The 20076-nt window shown below is 45.4% G+C and overlaps 1 protein-coding gene across 2 annotated transcripts in view; it reads left to right on the top strand.

Moving 5' to 3' along the window:
- Positions 1-20076, top strand: part of LOC111157479 (small G protein signaling modulator 3) — a 45709-nt gene that overhangs the window by 20693 nt on the left and 4940 nt on the right. For both annotated transcript variants that reach the window (XM_022518903.1, XM_022518904.1), the window contains exons 2-8: positions 14353-14472; positions 14951-15036; positions 15735-15801; positions 17978-18186; positions 18275-18382; positions 19218-19361; positions 19620-19815. In XM_022518903.1, the coding sequence (XP_022374611.1) occupies positions 14466-14472; positions 14951-15036; positions 15735-15801; positions 17978-18186; positions 18275-18382; positions 19218-19361; positions 19620-19815 (817 nt within the window). In that variant the 5' untranslated portion in view covers positions 14353-14465. The remainder of the gene's footprint in view (positions 1-14352; positions 14473-14950; positions 15037-15734; positions 15802-17977; positions 18187-18274; positions 18383-19217; positions 19362-19619; positions 19816-20076) is intronic.

Raw genomic sequence — 20076 nt, 5'->3', positions numbered from 1 at the left:
GATCCCAGGACCCTGAGATCATGACCTGAGCCGAAGGCAGCGGCTTAACCCACTGAGCCACCCAGGCGCCCCCCAAGTAAAGATTTTTTAAAAATCTTTTTTTTAATCTTTTTTTAAAATCTTTTTTTCTCCCCCCAAAAAGATTCATTAATTTCATTTAAATTTTTTTCAAAGGGAGAGTTCCTCACAACATTGTTTTTAATCCAGATATTGCTCCTAGGGGCTTAAATGTATCAACAGATGACTAGATTAGTCAGTTACAGACTGTAGCACTATAAAAACTGCATGGTTACTGGGGAAAATGCTGATTATTTAGTGTCCAGTAGAGAAAAATATTTTAAAATCTATAATGTTAGATTATATGTGTATATATATAGGGAAAAACCAAGAGAAAACATAGAAGGGAAGAAAATGATTTGTTGAGGTGGCAGACTTGTGGCAGAATTTTTAAAAATTTTAATTTCCATTAATGTTGTATAAGTACAAAACTCAGAGAAGATTGCAGAACTTCCCTTCCCATGAGAAACCGAAGAACTGTGTCTGTACCCCAGAGATTTTCCTCTGACCTATCTCAGATTTATCCTGCTACCGTTTATCATGTGTTTGTATCTTACTGTGTTCTCAGTGGAAAAGAATGATCTTGTGCAAAATGCCCAGAGGAGATGGAAAGAAGTGCTCCTGAACCTGGGGCTCTAATCCCACCTGACCCCAGCTCAGGTTGCAGTGCCTGAACTGTGGAGAAAATTCAGGGTATAGGGAAATATCTCTGTAAAAGTTTTGGATGTGGAAATAGCATTTTTCCTTTACAGCCTATCTTTAAAATTGCTGTGCTTTTCTAATTTCCTGGTTTATAAGCATCTTTTGTCCTTTAAACTGCTTTCAGTGGCTTTGCCTTTGGAAAGTCTTGCACTTGAATGTAATAGAAAGCTAGGCAGTGCAAGTGAAGTCAGACCCCTGGGGATTTGGTTCAGCCTTCAAAGCAAAACAGCAAAAACCTGGTGTCTTGGAAATATGAGTTTTAAACTATTGTTAGTTGTTTTTCTAGTGATGACTTAGATTGTTGGGGGGAAACTTGCTACAGTAAGTTGAAAGATGGATACCTTCCATCCTTAACCCATCTGTAGTTCATTCTTCACACAGCAGCCATTTTGATTTCTTTAAAACCTAAGTCAGACCATGTCATGCCCCTGCTCAAAGCTCTCCAGTTGCTTTCCATTAAATTAAAATCCAGCATTTTTGCCGTGGGTAGTTGGCCCTCTGAAGGTGAGTACCTTCCTGTATCTCCAGTGCTGTCTGCTATGTTCCCCTCATCACTCTCCCTCCAACTGGCCTGTTACTTCTCTAGTGTAATGAACTCTTGTTGTTCTTTAAGACCCTTGCACAAGCCATTTCTTCTGCTTGGACTGTCCCTCTCGGTCTCTGCAGAGCTGGTTCCTTACCTTCTCTGTGGTGTCAGATGAAATGTCATTTCCTTAGGCCTTCTCTGACCACCCATCAAAAGTAGCCCTTCTGCCCCTATGTGTCACTCTGAAACCTATTAGTCTGTGTTATTTTCTTCATAGTATATACTATTACTCTGAAATTACCTTATTCACTTATTTACTTATTGTCTGTTTTCTGTCACCAGTATTAATAGCCGGCATGTAGTAAGACATGCTATGTGCCAGGTATTGTGATAAGTATTTATTTACTTTTTTTCATTTGTCATCCCCTTTTACAGATGAGAAAACTGCAGGTTCACAGGGGCAAGAATTTTGTCTATCTTGTTTTACATGCTAGCACTTGTTTACTCCCTAGAACATGGAACAGTGTCTGGCACATGGTAGTTGCTCAAAAAAAAATGGTTGGATCGATGAATGAAAGACTCCCAAATTTAATCTCTTTAGTTCTGACAGTTCTGTGGAGATGTACACTTTTATATCCAGTTACCAACTTCTTGCCTCCAGTTGGATATCTAAGAAACATTTACATTATCCCTCAACTCATAATCCCTTCTTCCTTCAAACCATTTTTTTTCCACCCTCCTCCATATAAGTACACGGCATCCTCATAATCCCAGGATTCAGACCAGGAACCTAAGCCTCACTTTTGCTTGCTCCCTTTCTTTGTTCATCGTATCTCATCCAGTGGCAAGGCTTGTTCTTCTTCTGATTCGATCCTGAATCCATTCACTTCTCTTCATCTCTACCTCCACTGTCACCGCTCCCATCACTTGTTTCCTGGACCTTGCCCTTCCTCACTTGTCTCCGTGTACCTACACTTGTCTCTCTACCAGCCATTTGCCGCACAACAGCCACATCTAGGGCCCTTTGTGGTTGGATTCCCAATGTTCTTAAAATCTAAATCCTTTACCGTGACCTACAATCCCTTGGTGATCTAGGTGCCTCTACCTCTCCCATTTCCTCTTATTGCTCCTCTCATTCATTGTGTTTCAGTTACACTGGGCTCCTTCCTATTTCTCCAAGGTCTTGCCCACATCAGAGCAGAGCATTTGGATTTGTCATTCCTTCCGTCCATTCCTTTCTCCACTCCTAGATCTTTGGTTTCCTGTCCATCAGGTATCAACAGAAATAGTACTTCCAAGATTCCTTCCCTGGATTTTATATCACGTCAGCCTTTTGTATTATTCAAAGTACCTCCCACACTAGGGAGTTTTCATTTATTTCTCCATCTGTTTGTTTTCTGTTTGATTTTTCCCCTCTAGATTGTAAATCACTATTGCCCTAGCACATAATATGTACTGGAGAAATATTTGGGGAGTGAATGACTGAAGGATTTACACATTTCTGGGTGTCCATTGCAGCATTATAATGTTTTCACTTAATGTTAGACAATAAATAGTGTATATATTTCCTTAGTCCCCACAACTGGAATTTTTATACTCTTGTGTCTGGTTTCTTTCACTAAGCATGATGTTTCTTTTCTTCTTTTATGTTAAGGTATAATTTACATATGATAAAATTCACTCCTTTTAGTGTGCAGTTCTGCAAGCTCTGGCAAATACAGAGAGTCATGTAATTACCAACAGTCAACATATAGAACAGTTCTCTCACCTCCCAAAATTACCCTGGAGAGCTAAGTAGTTAACTCTTCCTCCTCCTCCCATCCTGTAGAAACTACTGGTCTGTTTTCTGTACCTATAGTTTGCTTTTTCCAGGGTGTCCTAAAGATGGAATCCTGCAGTATGTATCTTTTTCAGTCTGACTTCTTTTTTTTTTTTTTTTAAGATTTTATCTACTTGACATAGAGAGATCAGTAGGCAGAAAGGCAGGCAGAGAGAGATGGAGAAGTAGGCTCCCTGCTTGTGGAGCAGAGAGCCCAATGCAGGGCCCGATCCCAGGACCCTGAGACCACGACCTGAGCCGAAGGCAGAGGCTTAACCCACTGAGCCACCCAGGTGCCCCTGACTTCTTTTCTTTAGCGTAATACATTTGAAATTCATCTGTGTTGTTGAGTGTGTCAGTAGTAGTTTCTTTGTTTTTTTGTTTGTTTACTGATCAATCCATTATATGAATGTATCACAGTTCTTTATCTATTTACCAGTTAAAGGACATTGGGTTGTTTTCAGATTTTGGCAATTATGGATAAAGCTGCTGCAAACATTTACATACAGATTTTTTAAAAAAGATTTTATTTATTTGACAGTGAGGAAAGGAGCACAAGCAGGGGAGTGGGAGAGGGAGAAGCAGGCTTCCCGCTGAGCAGGGAGCCCAATGTGGGGCTTGATCCCAGGACCCTGGGCTCATGACCTGAGCTGAAGGCAGATGCTTAAGATTGAGCCACCCAGGCACCCCTACATGCAAGATTTTGGGGTAAGCTAACGTTTTCATTTCACTCAAATATACCTAGGAGTAGGATTGCTGGGTTATGTAAGTTATGTTTAACTTTATAAGAAACTTCCAAACTTTCTTCCAAAAGTGCTGTGCCATTTTGCATTCCCACCAGCACTGTAGGAGAGTTCTGATTGTTCTGCACCATCGTCATCAGCATTTGATATTGTCGATGGTAGTGTTTGGTTTTTTATTTTAACTGTTTAATATTTGTGTGGTAATATCTCATTGTGGTTTTAATTTGCATTTCCCTAGTGACTAATAATGTTGAGTATTTTTCTGCATATTGTCATCTGTATATCTCATTTGAAAATGTTTCTTTTTATCTATCTATTCATTTAAATAATCTCTACACCCATTGTGGGGCTCAAACTCACAACCTGGAGATCAAGAGTCTTGTGCTCTTCCCACAGAGCCTGCCAAGCACCCCTGAAAATGTTTCTATTTGAATCTTTGCCCCTCCCTTTTTAAATTTTTTTTTTTTTTCTTACTGAGTTTTGAGAATTCCTAATATTCTGGATACATGTCCCTTACCAGATATCTGATTTGAACATATTTACCATCTGTGGCTTTGATTTAATAAAGTCAAATTAATCTTTTTTGTGTGTGTATATGTCATGCTTTTAGTTTAAAATCTAAGGAATCTTTGCCTAACCAAGGTCACATTTTTTCCTGTTTTCTCCTAGAAGTTTTAGTGTTTAGAGCTCCTGGCTGGCTCAGTTGATAGAGTATGCAATGCCTCATTTAGGGTCATGAGTTTGAGCCCTACATTGGGCCTAGAGCTTACTTTAAAAAAAAAAAAAAAAAAAAAAAAAAAAAAAATAAATATATATATATATATATATATATACACACACACACACACACATATATATATAAATATATATATATGTGTATGTAATGTGTGTGTGTGTGTGTGTGTATGTTTATGCGTGCCTGGGTGGCACAGTTGGTTGAGCATCTGACTCTTGGTTTCAGCTCTGGTCATGATCTTATGGTGGGGAAATCAAGCTCCACATTGGACTCCATGCTCAGGGCAGAGTCTGCTTGAGCCTCTGTCTGCCCCTCCACCCTACACTCTCTCTCTGTCTCTTACTCTCTAAAATAAATAAATAAATAAATAAATAATAAAGTTTTAGTGTTAGGTTTTACATTTAGGCCTGTGATCCATTTTGAGTTAATTTTTTGTATATAGTGTGAGGTATGGAGTAAGGTATATTTTTTTTTACCAATGGCTATCCAGTTCTTCTAGGACCATTTGTTGAAAAGACTATCCTTTCTACATTGTATTGTCTTTATATTTATATATATTTATAAATATTAATTTATAAATTTATATATATTTGTATTTATATATTATATATATTTATATATATATTTATATTTTGCTGAAAATTAATTGTAATCATTTCTAGGGCTGCCATAATAAAGTGTCACAGATGAGTGATTCAGAATGACAATAATATTTCTCACAGTTTTAGAAGCCAGAAGTCTGAAATCAAGGTGTCATCAGGGCCTTGCTCACTCTGAAACCTGTAGAGGAAGGATCTTTCCTTGCTGTTTCCAGCTTCTACTAGCCCCACATATTCCTTGGCTTGTTACAGTGTAGTTCCAGTCTCTTCTTCACACAGTATTCTCCCTGTGTCTCTTCCCACTGTCTTTCCTCTGTATATATCTATGTCCAAATTTCCCCTTTTTATAAGGACAGTAGTCATATTGAATTAGGGCTCACCTTAATGATGTCATCTTAAGTTGGTTAAATTATAAAGACCCAATTTCCAAATAAGGTCACATTCTGAGGTACTGGGGATTGGGACATCAACATATCTTTTTTGGGGAACACAGTTCAACCCATAACATTAATTGGCAATATGTATGGATCTATTTCTGTATTGCTTATTCTCTTCCATTATTCTATATGTCTGTCGTTATGCCAATGCCACAATGTACTATAGCTTTATAGTAAATATTGAAATCAGGTAGTGTGAGATCTCCAGCTTTCTGCTTTTTCAAAATTATTTTGAGTACTCTAATTCTTTTGCTCATTCATTTAAATTTTGGAATCAGCTTGGCCTACTCCTATCAGCTGCCCAGATGTCTCCATTCTTTAGTCTCTCATGGTCTTCTCCTTATCTGTCAGGTAGACTCCTGTTCATACTGACTCAAATGAAGTAACACCTTGTCATAGAAAGAAGCCTTTTACAGTAGTCAGCCTCCAAGATGGCACCAAATGTTTCTACCTCCTAGTATTTACACCCTCGTGTAGGCCTCTCCATAATGAGCCACAGTTAACCTCTGTGACCAATTATGGCAGCAGTGACCGTTGCATTGCAGCTTCCATCGTCTCTTGAATCACTTGCTCTGGAGGAAAGTCAGCTGCCAAGCTGTAAGGACACTCAAGGAGCCCCATGGAGGGGCACCAACTTTGTAAGCCACTTCAGTGAACCACCTTGAAAGTAGATCCCCGGGGCGCCTGGGTGGCTCAGTGGGTTAAAGCCTCTGCCTTCGGCTCAGGTCATTATCCCAGGGTCCTGGGATCGAGCCCCACACTGGGCTCTCTGCTCAGCAGGGAGCCTGCTTCTCCCTCTCTCTCTGCCTGCCTTTCTGCCTACTTGTGATCTGTGTCTGTCAAATAAATAAATAAAATCTTAAAAAAAAAAAAAAGTAGATCCCCTAATCTCAAGCCTTCAGATGACTGTAGGCTCAGCCAACATCTAACAGTAATGTCAGGAGAGATTCTCCTCTTTCATGAACCAGAATCTCCCTACTGAGATGCTCCTGAATTTCTGACCCATAGAAACTAATAAGAGATAATAAATGATTATTTCTGTATTAAGCCACTAAGCTTTAGAGTGATTTTTTAATGCATCAGAGATACCTAATTTACCTTCATGATTCTTCTCTGCCTTGATTTGGGGTTCTCTCCATATGTTCGTATTAAGTATTGTGAATTAAGTCCATCACAGACTTACCTCTTAGCATTTTTTTTTACATTTTTTTAAAATATTTTATTTATTTATTTGACAGAGTGCATAAGTAGGCAGAGAGACAGGCAGAGAGAGAGAGGGGGAAGCAGGCTCCCCGCCAAGCAGAGAGCATGATGCGGGGCTCGATCCCAGGACCCTGGGATCATGACCTGAGCCGAAGGCAGAGGCTTTAACTCACCGAGCCACCCAGGGGCCCCCTCTTAGCATTTTTATCCCTTTTTCTTTTTTGGCCAACTAACTTCACATGACTAGACTGCATCTTGTTTCCCTCCACAACCCTGGCACTCAGTCTCTCTCAATAAGCATGTGTTAGATAAATTAGATGAATGAATGACCATCAGCAAATGAAAAAAAAAAGTAAATAAAAGTCAAATTTATAGGTAATCACTAACTGGTGTTTGATTTACCCCATATTCTCCCTTCTTCTGGGTGTGTGGTGAACAACAATCTCCCTACCACACTGAGCCCACACTTCTTGAGACTGCTTCCTTTACTCACTCTTTCTGACTACAGAATTCTGGGAAGCTATTTACATTTACATGACTTCATTTCTCTGAGCCTTGTCGTTTGGTTCTGGGTGAACTCAGACTTTAACTGGACCAATCATTAATACTCAACAGCCACTGCCAAACATGAAAGACCAGGCATGAGCACTTTTCCCAAAATGGCCTAACGAGTCCCTTCTTAGATGTATTGAATTTGAGACCTAGAGACCCACGGGGGTCAGCCTCTTTGGTGATGGAAGCATTCATATATATACAAGCGCAAATGAAGATAGATAGATATAGATATAGATATCTATATCTATATATATATAAAATAGACAACCTCTAGGATCTGTAGTGATATATCCTCTTTCATTCCTGATTTTGACAATCGGTGTCTTCTCACTTTTTTTCTGGTTCACTCTGTCAGAGGTTTATAGACTTTATTGATCTTCTCAAGGGAGCAGAATTTGGTTTCATTGTTTTTTCCTCTAGATTTCTGTTTCCACTTACCTAATTTCTGTTATCTTTGTTACCTATGATTTTTTTTTGTTCTTTGCCTACTTTGCATTAAATTCACCAATACATCCAACAACTTAGATAATGGACAAATTCCTTGTAAGTGCACAAACTACCAAAGCTCTCTCAAGAAGAAAAACACAATCTGAATTGCCTTAACTCTATTAAATAAGTTATTTTTGGAAACTTTTCCACAAAGAAAACTCCAGGCACAGAAGGCTGGTATCTCCCACTGCTCTTCCTCCGTTTTGCCCACCCCCCCCAACCCCCTTTACCTCTGGCAACCATTAATTTGTTCTCTGTATTTACAGGTCTGTTTTTGCTTTCTGTTTGTTTTCTTGTTTTGTTTTTTGGAATCTACATAAAAGTGAAATCATGTATTTGTCTTTCTCTGGTTTATTTCACTTAGCATAATATTCTCCAGGTCCGTCCATGCTGACATAAGTGGCAAGATCTCATCCTTTTTATAGCTGAGTAGTATTCCATTTGTGTTTGTGTGTGTGCGTGTGTCTCTGGGTGAAGAGTACGTCATCTTTATCCATTCATCTATCAATGGACAGCTGGGTTGCTTCCCTATCTTGGCTATTGTAAATAATGCAGTAAATATAGGGGTGCATATCTTTTCAATTGAGATTTTTTTTTTTTTATGGATAAATACCCAATAGTGTAATTAGTGGATCATATAGTATTTCTATTTGTAACTTTTTGAGGAACTTCCATACTGTTTTCCATGGTGACTACACCAGTTTGCATTCATACCAACACTGCACAAGGATTCCTTTTCCCTGCATCCTCATCAACAGTTGTTTCTCTTGCCTTTTTTATTCTGCCCGTTCAGACAGATATAAGGTGATATTTCATTGTGGTTTTGATTTGCATTTCCCTGATGATGAGTGATGTGGAACCTCTTTTTGTTTGTCTGTTGACCATCTGTATGTTGTCTTTGGAAAACTGTTCAGGTCCTCTGCCCATTTTTTCATCAAATTATTTGTTTTTTTTGGTGTCGAGTTGTGTAAGTTGTTTGTATAATTTGGATACTAACCCTTTATCAAATATATCATTTGCAGGTGTCTGCTCCCATTTAAGTGGTTGTTTTCTTTTTGTTGATGGTTTCTTACCTCGCCCAGAAGCTTTTTATTTTGTATAGTCCCAATATTTCTATTTTTGCTTTATTTCCCTTGCCTCAGGGGATCTATCTACAAAAATGTTGCAAAGGCCAATTTCTTTCTTTTTTTTTTTTTTTAAGATTTTATTTATTTATTTGACAGAGATCACAAGTAGGCAGAAAGGCAGGCAGAGAGGAAGGGAAGCAGGCTCCCTGCCGAGCAGAGAGCCTGATGCAGGGCTCAATCCCAGGACCCCGGGATCATGACCAGAGCCGAAGGCAGAGGCCTTAACCCACTGAGCCACCCAGGCTCCCCACAACGGCCAATTTCAAAGAAATTACTTCCTATGTATTCTTCTAGGAGTTTAATGGTTTCAGATATCATATTTAGGTCTTTAAGATTTTAATGTTTTTTTTTTTTTAAAGTAGGCTCCACGTCCAGCATGGAGCCCAAGTCAGGGCTTGAACTCACAGCCCTGCCTGAGATCAAAAGTTGGATACTTAACCAACGGGGGCACCCACGTGCCCCAAGATTTTAATTTTTAAAGCATTTATAGTAGTTCCATTATTATCTTACTCAAGCCTTTCTTGGGACTTTCCTGGCCTTGCACTTCTTTCTCCCAGTTAGTTTTTATCAATAGTTTTCTGTGTCCTGTCATTTTCTCACAGAGAAAAATAGTCTTTAGGATCTCAGCCATTTAGAATACTTGTGGCAACCCTGCATTATTGTCAAGAAAATTAAAATAGTAGGTTAAGAGTGGATGAAGTATAAAATCTCCTTGATCTGTATCAAGAGTGAGCACCCCTTGTCAACACACGCAGATTTACAGCGATATCTGACAGTCTTTTCTTTGTGAGCGAAATTTGTCTTACAGGAAATCGTAAGATTGGCAGACTAGGGAGAAATATACTGGAGGCAGAGTAAAAAGATGCCTTTAAGCAGGTAAATTTAATTTCAAAAATTCCTTCTGTAGCACCTCAAAGTTGCTTGCGTTTATCCTGGTTTTCAGAAGTTTGCCTCTCAGTACCCTTGTGACAACAACAGGGCCACTGGTGACGTGGCTAACTTCTTAGCCGGTTTTTTTGGCTTCCAGATGGCTGCTTTCAGGAAGGTTTCCATAGCAACCAGAGGCTGGAAAAACCTGCCCGCGCAGCTTAGCGATATCATATCCGGCTCCTGCTGGGACCGTGGAGACTCCGAGCAGCCGGTGGCGGGTGTGGTGGATCTATATTGTTGCAGAGATTCTAACACGGACCTAGAACCCGACCATCCCTTGCTTGTCCCCTCATAGCAAGACCAGTGTCATTCCCACCAGCGCACAGGCAAGCCTCCTGTTTGCAGCCTTCTCTGCACAGCAGCCAGAGAACTTTTAAAACCCAAGTCATATTCAGGTTCGCCTCTGCTCAGAACCCTGCTGTGATGCCCGCCTCACTGAGAATAAGATCCAAAGTCTGCACACAGTGGTCCGGTCCTTCGTGACTCCTGCCGCGTCTCCCACCCCAGTTTGCTCTCGCTTTCCTCATTCCCAGTCCACTGGCCACCTTGCTGCTGTTCCAGCCTTCCAAGTATGTTCCTGCCTCCAAGGCTTTGTGCTTGCTGTTCCTGCTGCCTGGATCCCTTTTCCCTCCGATGACCACATGACTTGATCCCTCCCTTCCGTTTTGGACTTTGCTCATATGCCACCTTACCCTCAGAGGCTTTTCCTGACCATTTTATTATACATAACCCCGCTCTTCTCTACTCTCTAGTTTTACCCTCTTTATTTTTCTTATGGTACTGTAGTTATCATGATCTGGCTTAGCTGTTTTTATGCTTATTGTCTGATTCTCTAATGGAATGCCTGGGGCTTCTGATTTTCACCATTGCATCTCAGCCCTTAGAACCATGCCTGGATTGTGGTGGCACTCAGGACGTTTGCTGAGTGAATGAGTGGGAGGCAAGCCAAGCTGAGAATTGTCTTCATGTTCCCCTCAGTTCTCCACAACCAGAGATAGATAGCTCATTTCCTCCACTGTCAGCAACGCCTGCCTCCTTCACAGTTTCTGTGTCCCTCCGGAAGAAACCTCCTCTGTGGCGTCAATGAGGAGGACGCTGGTGATGGTCTAGCTGGTGGCTGTGTGACATCTGTTCGCCAGGCAGGATGGAGAGGTGGCATGGTTTTGTAGGAGGGTACATGGTTGGAGTTTATTTGGAAAACTGTATGTGGGTCTCTTCTCTTATTTTCTTCTGTATAATGAATGTAGAGGTACCTACTTCAAAATGTGTTATAAGGATTGAATGATGACGGGATTTTAAAACTTCTAGTTTATTCCCTTTAATGTAAAAATAGGAATTGCTCCATCCAGCATGAAATTCTCATTCAAACCTGGCCCTACATATCTGTTAAACTGAAAGAAAACATTCTTTTTATTAAGATTTATTTATTAGAGAGTGCATGCACACATGCAGGTGGCGGTGAGGGGCAGAGGGCGTGAGTCCTCAAGCATACTCCCCAGTGAACATGGAGCCCCATGCAGGGCTCAGTCCCATGACCCTGACACCATGACCTGAGCCGAAATCAAGAGTCGGACACTTAACCACTGAGCCACCCGGGTACCAGGAAGACATTCTGTTTTCATTATTATCCTTATGCAGAATAGACAAGCTTAGGATGGCCAGCCTGTTAGGGAAGTGGATTCTGCCATCTGGCTCTCAGTGGTTCTTGTCTGGAAGCAGGACAGAGCAGCTCTCCTATTTGGGCAGCAAGGCCTCCCTGACGAGCAGTTAGTCCAAATGTGGCATGGTTGGGTTGTGTCTGAGGCAGGAGGAGAGGTTGGTCACAAGCTGAGCTGCGCCCTTAGGAGCTACAAGATGACTCTTTTGCCCCCAGATTTGCAAATGTGTCTTTAAAAAGAACAGGGATTTTGTCTCGTGCCCACTATGAACATATATGTTCAAGTTAAGGGTCCATAGGGTGATGTTTTCCCAAAGCTCCCTTTGATTTTTCTTTTTTGCTTCTTTGTCAGTCATCTGATACTTATGTCTACCAGAATTCTGTGGCAGAGGGTGTGGAGAAGGTGAGGCCCTGCTGTGGGCCAGAGCAGCAGCAGCCTCCTGAAAATTGGAAGGAGAAGACATTTCTTTAGGTCTGGACCTGGAGGAACATAATTTCAAACCTGGAAGGCAGGTTGTCCCAAAATATTTCAGCTACCGCTCGTTTCTTTCATGGAGTCCAAGCCTTTATTCCCTACTTGGGAATAAAAGCCTTAATATTCAGAAAAGGCTGAGGAAACTACTCCAGAAACTACATTTCTGTTGAAGCTCAGGTAATAATAGATTCTTTCTAGATCTACTAGGAGCAGGTTAAAAATGAGAAGTTAGAGAGTTAGAGGACACCTCAAATTGATGTTTTTTTCTTTTTTAAAATTGAGATATAGGGGCGCCTGGGTGGCTCAGTGGGTTAAGCCGCTGCCTTCGGCTCAGGTCATGATCTCAGGGTCCTGGGATCGAGCCCCGCATGGGGCTTCCTGCTCAGCGGGGAGCCTGCTTCCTCCTCTCTCTCTGCCTGCCTCTCTGCCTGCTTGTGATCTCTCTCTGTCAAATAAATAAATAAAATCTTAAAAACAATTGAGATATAATTTACATGCTATAAAATTCACCATTTTTATTTAAAGTGTGCAATTCAGTGATTCTCGTATTTCATACTGTTATGCAACTATCACCAGCATCCCATTCTAGAACATTTTTCATCTCTCCCCAAATGGAAACCCTGTTAGTGGTCATTCTGTCTCCCCCAACCCTTGGTAGCCACTGGCCTACTTTCTACCATTGGATTTGCTCTTTTGGACATTTCACTTAAATAGAATCATACAGTCTTCACCCTCTCGTGAGTGGCCTCTTTCACTGGGCGTAATGTTCTCAGGGTTCATTGGCAGAGCCGCACGTGTCAGTACTTCGCTCCTTTTTTCTTTTTTAAAGATTTTATTTATTTATTTGACAGAGACACAGCGAAAGAGGGAAAACAAGCAGGGGGAGTGGGAGAGGAGAAGCAGGCTTCCCTCTGAGCCCGGAGCCCAATGTGGGGCTTGATCCCAGGACTCTGAGCCAAAGGCAGATACTTAACAACAGCCACCCAGGTGCCCCCGGTACTTTGGTCCTTTTTATGGCTAAATAATTTTCCACTGTATGTATGGTCCAAACATTTTGTATATCCATTCATCAGTTGGCTTGTTTCTCCTTTTTGGTTATGATGAATAATGCAGCTGTGAACATCCATGTCCAAGTTTCTGGGTGGTTGGACATGCTTTCATTTCTCTTGGGTGAGTGACTACAGGAATGGAAGTACTGGGGCATGTGGGAACTCCATGTTTACCTTTTTGACAAACAGCCAGACTGTTCTCAGCAGCAGCTTCTTCATTTTCCATTTCACACAGCAGCTGCAGTGTAAGTGTTCTGCTCTCTCCATGTCCTCGTCCACACTTACGGCCTTTCTGGTCACAGTCTTCCTAGTGGGTGTGAAATGGCACCTCACTGAGGTTTCCGTTTGCATTTCCCTGGTGAATGATCTTTTTACCTGCTCATTGGCCATTTACATCTCTTTGGAGAAATGTGTATGTGGAACTTTCGCCTATTTTGTCTTTTTATTGTCGAGTCCTCATTTTTTTGAGAGGACAAAAAAGGGACAGAGGCAGGAATTTCAGTGGTAATAGGAGAGATCTGGATTAGATCGCAGCCTCCTGGTTTCCCAGCTATAAGGTTAGCGGAGAATGTGGTAGAGCGAATGGTTTGGTGACGGGGAAAATGTCAGTGCTGGGCTGAAGTCGAGGTACTGACTCAGAAGCTAAGTTGTATTCTGCTAAATGGTTCCTCAAAGATTCTAGCTCGGAAAACCTATTCATGGAGGTTTGGCTGTTTTGCCTTTGCTTTTGAAAAAGCATTTGCCTGAGCCTAGGGCATCAGGAAGCCTGTGTGTATAATTCTTTCCTTTATTTTTTATTTATTTATTTATTTTTAAGATTTTATTTATTTATTTGACAGAGACCACAAGTAGGCAGAGGGGCAGACAGAGAGAGAGGGGAAAGCAGCCACCCTGCCGAGCAGAGAGCCCGATGCGGGACCCGATCCCAGAACCCTGAGATCATGACCTGAGCTGAAGGCAGTGGCTTAACCCACTGAGCCACCCAGGCGCCCCTAATTCTTTCCTTTAATAATGAACGGAGCAGGCACTCCTCTTGGCTCACGGAGCTGGTAACATCGGTTTTGTAGCTTCTTCAGAGTGTTTCATGTATCCTGTCCTAGACAAAATGTTCAGAATAGGAGGCGTTTATTTCAAGTGTCATTTTTCCTTCTCACTGCCCCTTGGCCAGCAAAATCAGAGTAGTGGGTGGAAAGGAATTCCAGGAGAGGGGCTGCATTATAATGACTTTCCCCTCTGCTCTCCTACCAGGGCAGATGTTTCTGGACCAGATGAAGCCCGAGGAACCTTCCAGCTGTAGAATAATAGGCCAGGAAGCCTTCTGAGTTTGGATTTGCAGAAGACTTGCCCCACCTCTCCACACAATGTCAGGTGGGAGGCAGGCCCTGGGCTGGAAATGGGTGAGAGGCTGTCCAGAAAGAGGGGAGGGTCTCACCCTGGAGGGCCCATCCAGTGGAATGGAAGCAGGATAGACCTTTGAGGATGAGAGTGTAAGAAAGGAGGAGGTCCTCCTATCAGGCATCAGGGTTACCACAACTTTTCATGGCTCAGACCTCCAGGTTCTCTGAATCCCTCCCTCCAGCCTACAGATCCTCACACTTGGGTGGGAGAAGAAGCAAGGAGATGAAATTTGGTTATGTTTTGTAACATGCTCCTTTTTTTTTTTTTTCCAGAAAGTTGCTTATTTTTAGGTCTCTTCCCCTCCCCCATCCATCCCACTTTCAATGGTGCAGTCCCTTTTCTGCTGAGGCCCTTGTTAGTGGTTAGTGGGGGATGTCCCACCTTGAATTTTGCCCCTGAATGCCCTGCATTTGCTCAATTTCCTATTCCTGATCCTCCTTGATTTTAGGAAACCACATACCTTCTGCCAGTGGCCCCTTCTCAGCCCTGACTCCGAGCATGTGGCCCCAGGAGATCTTGGCCAAGTACACGCAGGTAAAGCTCTGTGCCCAGGCTGTGGCGCCAAAGGGAACCCAGCCAAAGGGAACCCACTGCTTTAGGCTTCCTGGGGGGGTAGATGGTAGCCACCCCACCGTGTTCACTTGGGCTCAGAAGCGACCATCAGAGATGGCATCTTAGCTCTATGTCCTCTGGGAATTAGTCATTAGGTTGGAGGAAAAGTATTAGGCACTGTGTGCTCAGTATATTATCGAGACACAGAAATGCATAAAATCTCTTTCTTACCTTGATCTTATTATCTTTGACCTCTGAGGAGAGCAAGGAAAATGCTGGGCCAGTCCGAGGAGGTAGTGGCCCCTGCAGCTGAGTGATGACCACAGAGGCTTCAAGAAAGGGGTAGCCTTTGATCCGAGTCTTTTTTTTTTTTTTTAAAGATTTTATTTATTTATTTGACAGACAGAGATCACAAGTAGGCAGAGAGGCAGACAGAGAGAGAGGGGGAAGCAGGCTCTCCACCGAGCAGAGAGCCCGATGTGGGGCTCGATCCCAGGACCCTGAGATCATGACCTGAGCTGAAGGCAGAGGCTTTAACCCACTGAGCCACCCAGGCGCCCCTGATCCGAGTCTTGAAGGCTGGTGGGATTTCAGCAGGCAGCAGTGTGGGGGGCACCTTCCAGAATCTGTGGTCCCGGACTGGTGGCCACACAACTGACTCTTCCTAATCCTGGTTCTAGAAGGAAGAGTCAGTGGAACAGCCAGAGTTCTGCTACGATGAGTTCGGTTTCCGCGTGGACAAGGAAGGTAAGATGGAGCCCCTGGTGTGTAATCCTGCTGCTCTCCGTGGGGAGGACTCTGGTGACTCTGCCTTGTGCCGCTGCGACCTGGGCTTTGGGGGTCTCGTCTGCTCCTGAACTGACCTAACAGTATCCCCCTCAGAGCAGTTCTAAAATGTATGGAAACCTCCAAATTTAGGTAAATTTTATTGATCTTCATAGGATAATAATAGCAATAGTTTTATTGTAGTGAAGTTGAAAAATACAGAAAAGAGTAAAGATTAAAACAAATTAACCCATTATCCCATAACCTAAAGATAACTGCTGACATTTCACTTTGTTCCTTTCTTGGCTCTGTGTGTGTGTGTGTGTGCGTGTACGCATGGGTGCATGTGTACTTCTCATAACTAACATGTTATCTACACGTTTTTATACAGCTCTTCTGTCTCTTAATGTTATTTATCATGAGAATTTCTTCTGTCAGTTAAGACCTCTTTAAAAGCATAGTTTTCAGTGGCTGCATAATATGCCATTATAATGCATTGATCATAATGTTTTGTAACCACTCTTCTCTGAGTGGGCCTCCAGGCCATTTCCGTTGTTTTCTACTCTAAATACACCTGCTGGTTTCCACACGGGCTGTTGGGAAGGCTGCCTGCCAGAACCCGGGACAGCCCGTCACCGGGATACAACTATGACTAGAAGATTTCAGTGGGCTGAAACTGGTCCTCTTCAGGTCACGCATATTCCAATTCTTTTTTTATTTTATTTTTTATTTTTTTTTTAAAGATTTTATTTATTTATTTGACAGAGAGAGATCACAAGTAGATGGAGAGGCAGGCAGAGAGACAGAGAGAGAGAGAGAGAGGGAAGCAGGCTCCCTGCTGAGCAGAGAGCCCGATTCGGGACTTGATCCCAGGACCCTGAGATCATGACCTGAGCCGAAGGCAATGGCTTAACCCACTGAGCCACCCAGGCGCCCCGCATATTCCAATTCTGACAGAAGTTTTCCTTACTCTTTGGTTTGCAGGCGGGTACTTGGAAGTTAAAAAGCTGGGCCTGTGAGAAACACAGGGAACTCTCTGGCATAATGGAAATATTCTCTATCTTGATGGGGACGACATATAGACATTTATTTACTGATACTCACCAGAGCGTATAGTTAAAATTTGTGCATTTTACTGCATGTAAATTCACTGAAGGTGAAGTTTGGCGAAGTTGAGGCTGAGGGCGTGGCTTTCGGACTAGCGAGGACCTGGGAGGCTAATGTGCTCTGAGGCCGCCTGGTGGGCGCAGGAGCTCTGGGCCGCGTTCGTGCCAGCACTTCGGGGACTGCCTTCGGGTTGTGCGCTCTGCCCTGCTGCATCCCCCGTGCCTCGAACAAACCTTAAAGTGGTCTTGGTCTTCTGGAATTCCCGGGCAGTGAACAAATACATGCCCGCAGCGAGAAGGGCCATGACGAAACTGGGAGCTGTGCATAAGACGGGGGGTGGGTTGTGTGCGAGGGGATAGAAGGGAAGGCCTCTCTCGGGAGACATCTGGACGGAGACTAGGACGAAGCAAGGCGGTGAGCACAGCTAGGGGAGGGGAATAACCCATGCCCAGGCCCTGGGGTGGGAGTGGGTTTGGCGAGGCACAGCTGGAGCCCGGGCAGCGAGGGGAGAGTGGGTGGCGGACGGAGGGGCCGGGCTGAGAGCACGTGATGGTGGATCCTGCGGCCTCTTGTCCGTGAGCCGAGGGGCGCCCGACTGTGTCTGAGCGGGAGCGCTTCCTGCCGGCTGAACGCCTTCAGGGAGGCAGGGGTGCAAACGAGGGTGAGAAGGCTGGACGGTGACCCCGGTGGAAGCTGATGGCTTAGGGGCTGTAGTGGGAGGCGGTAAGAGCAGTGAGAACCTGCCAGCAGGACGTTCCTGGGGGCTGAATGTGGGGGAGAGCGGAGGAGTGGGCGCTTCCCAGCTCGCAGCCCGAGCAGCTGGAGGTGGAGGTGGCTTTGCGGACCTGGGAGGGACTGCGCGGGCCAGGTTTGGGGCAGAAACTCTGGAGCTTGCGTTCACTCATTGGTCTGTCTGTGGGACGTGCAGCTGGAGCCCAGGGAAGCTGTCGGAAACGTGGCTCTGGATCTCAGTGGTGAGATCTGGGCACTGGACACGAAGGCCACAGCCCGGCCCTGCTCACCGCCGCGTCTCCCGGTTCTTTCCTGGCAGACGGCGCCGCCCCCGGTCCCAGCAAGCTGCCCGGTGCGGCCCTGTTGGAGGACCCCCCGCAGAGGCTGCGGTGGCAGGCGCACCTGGAGTTCACCCACAACCACGACGTGGGGGATCTCACCTGGGACAAGATCGCCGTGTCTCTGCCCCGCTCGGAGAAGCTTCGCTCCCTGGTGCTGGCCGGCATCCCACACAGCATGAGGCCACAGGTGAAGCTGTGAGGGACCTGCCGAGGGGGGGGGGGGGGGGGGGGGGCACGCAGACGTGCCGCGGGAGCTCATGCCGCTCCCGCTGCAGCTGTGGATGCGGCTCTCTGGGGCCCTGCAGAAGAAGCGGAGCTCCGAGCTGTCCTACCGAGAGATGGTGAAGAACAGCTCCAATGACGAGACCATCGCTGCCAAACAGGTGAGGCTGGGCCAGCACCAGCAGACCCTCGGAAAGAACTTTCTGGTCAGAAACTGTGTGGGCCTGCAGGAAGGCGGTGAGCTGCCTGGGGTTATCGGAACCTGCCCTTGTCGGTCTCTTGCCGGGGCGGGGGGTGGCCCGGGCAGCTGCTGCCCTCACAGGGCTCCCTTCCACTCACACGTGTCTGGAACAGGCCTGCACTTCGTGGGTCCTCCGTAGGCAGCAGGGACAATTGTCAAAAAGACCAACCCTGGGTACACATGAGGATCACCTGGAGATTTAAAATACCGATTTCCAGGCCTCATTCCAGAGATCGTAAGTTCTGTAGCTCTGGTTTGAGGCCCAGGGAGCTGTAATTTTCTTTTTTTTTTTTTTTTAAGGACTTTATTTATTTATTTGACAGACAGATCGCAAGTAGGCAGAGAGGCAGGCAGAGAGAGAGGAGGAAGCAGGCTCCCCGCCGAGCAGAGCCAGATGTGGGGCTCCATCCCAGGACCCTGGGATCATGACCTGAGCCGAAGACAGAGGCTTTAACCCACTGAGCCCCCCAGGCGCCCCAGAGCTGTAATTTTCTTTTCCTAAGTTATCCCTGGTGAATCTGGTGGCATCAGCTACACACTAGCCGAGCTCTAGTCCTGAAGACAGGTCAGCTCGGACCCAGAGTTTAGGAATCCTCATTCCTGGGTGAAAGGCCTGCCTGGGGTTTGTTCCTCACAGGGGCTCCCCAGCTTCCCTCACAGGGGTGCCTCAGGTGTCTCCAGTGTGGAGGGCGGTGTGGGCCTCCAGGCGTGCAGCTGCGTCTCACAGGGGCTCTTTGTGGGTGGGCCGCTGGCAGATTGAGAAGGACCTGCTCCGCACCATGCCCAGCAACGCCTGCTTCGCCAACGTGAGCAGCATCGGGGTGCCCCGCCTGCGCAGGGTTCTCCGAGCCCTGGCCTGGCTCTACCCAGAGATCGGCTACTGCCAGGGCACAGGCATGGTGAGCACAGCCCAGAAGGGGCAGGGGGTGTCCCCAGGGGTGTTCGCCAGGCCCCTGCAGGTGAACAGTGCCATCCAGGGCAGTAGGATGGGCGGGGGGGCTAGAGGCGGAAACCCCATGGCGGGCTGGGGCTGCCACATGCGTTGGTTCCACCCGAGAAGAGCACGTGTCTGATGACCTCCGGGGTGGGGGCGGGGGACCTCTTCTAATTCACATGGAGACCTGGGTACAAGCCCCTTGTCCTCCTGCTCTGGCCAGGTGGCTGCCTGCCTCCTTCTGTTCCTGGAGGAGGAGGACGCTTTCTGGATGATGTGTGCCATCACCGAGGACCTGCTCCCTGCGTCCTACTTCAGCACCACTCTGCTGGGCGTCCAGACCGACCAGCGGGTCCTGCGCCATCTCATCGTGCAGTACCTGCCCCGCTTGGACAAGCTGCTCCAGGAACACGACATTGGTGAGGGGCCAGCACCCACCTTCTTCTTTGGAGTCAGGGGTCCTGTGACTGTGGCTCAGACGCTGCAGATCTGAGGCCTCCGGACCCGGCCGGTAGGGGACCGGGTAGCTGGCTGCGTTGGGAGGAAGGAGCTCACTTAACAAGGGCCAGGCCCTGAACACAGCAGCACACGGAGTCTTTGTGGTGCTCTTGTTCTCTGATGTTCCCCAACAGCCTGTCGCCCCTCCTCTTGGAACAGTCAAGGCCGCTTGCTGCTTTTTG

This window comes from Enhydra lutris, unplaced genomic scaffold, assembly GCF_002288905.1.
Source record: "Enhydra lutris kenyoni isolate GAN:26980312 unplaced genomic scaffold, ASM228890v2 scaffoldscaffold55, whole genome shotgun sequence".
NCBI classification, from domain to species: Eukaryota; Metazoa; Chordata; class Mammalia; order Carnivora; family Mustelidae; genus Enhydra; species Enhydra lutris.
This window is presented reverse-complemented; position numbering and strand designations above follow the sequence as displayed.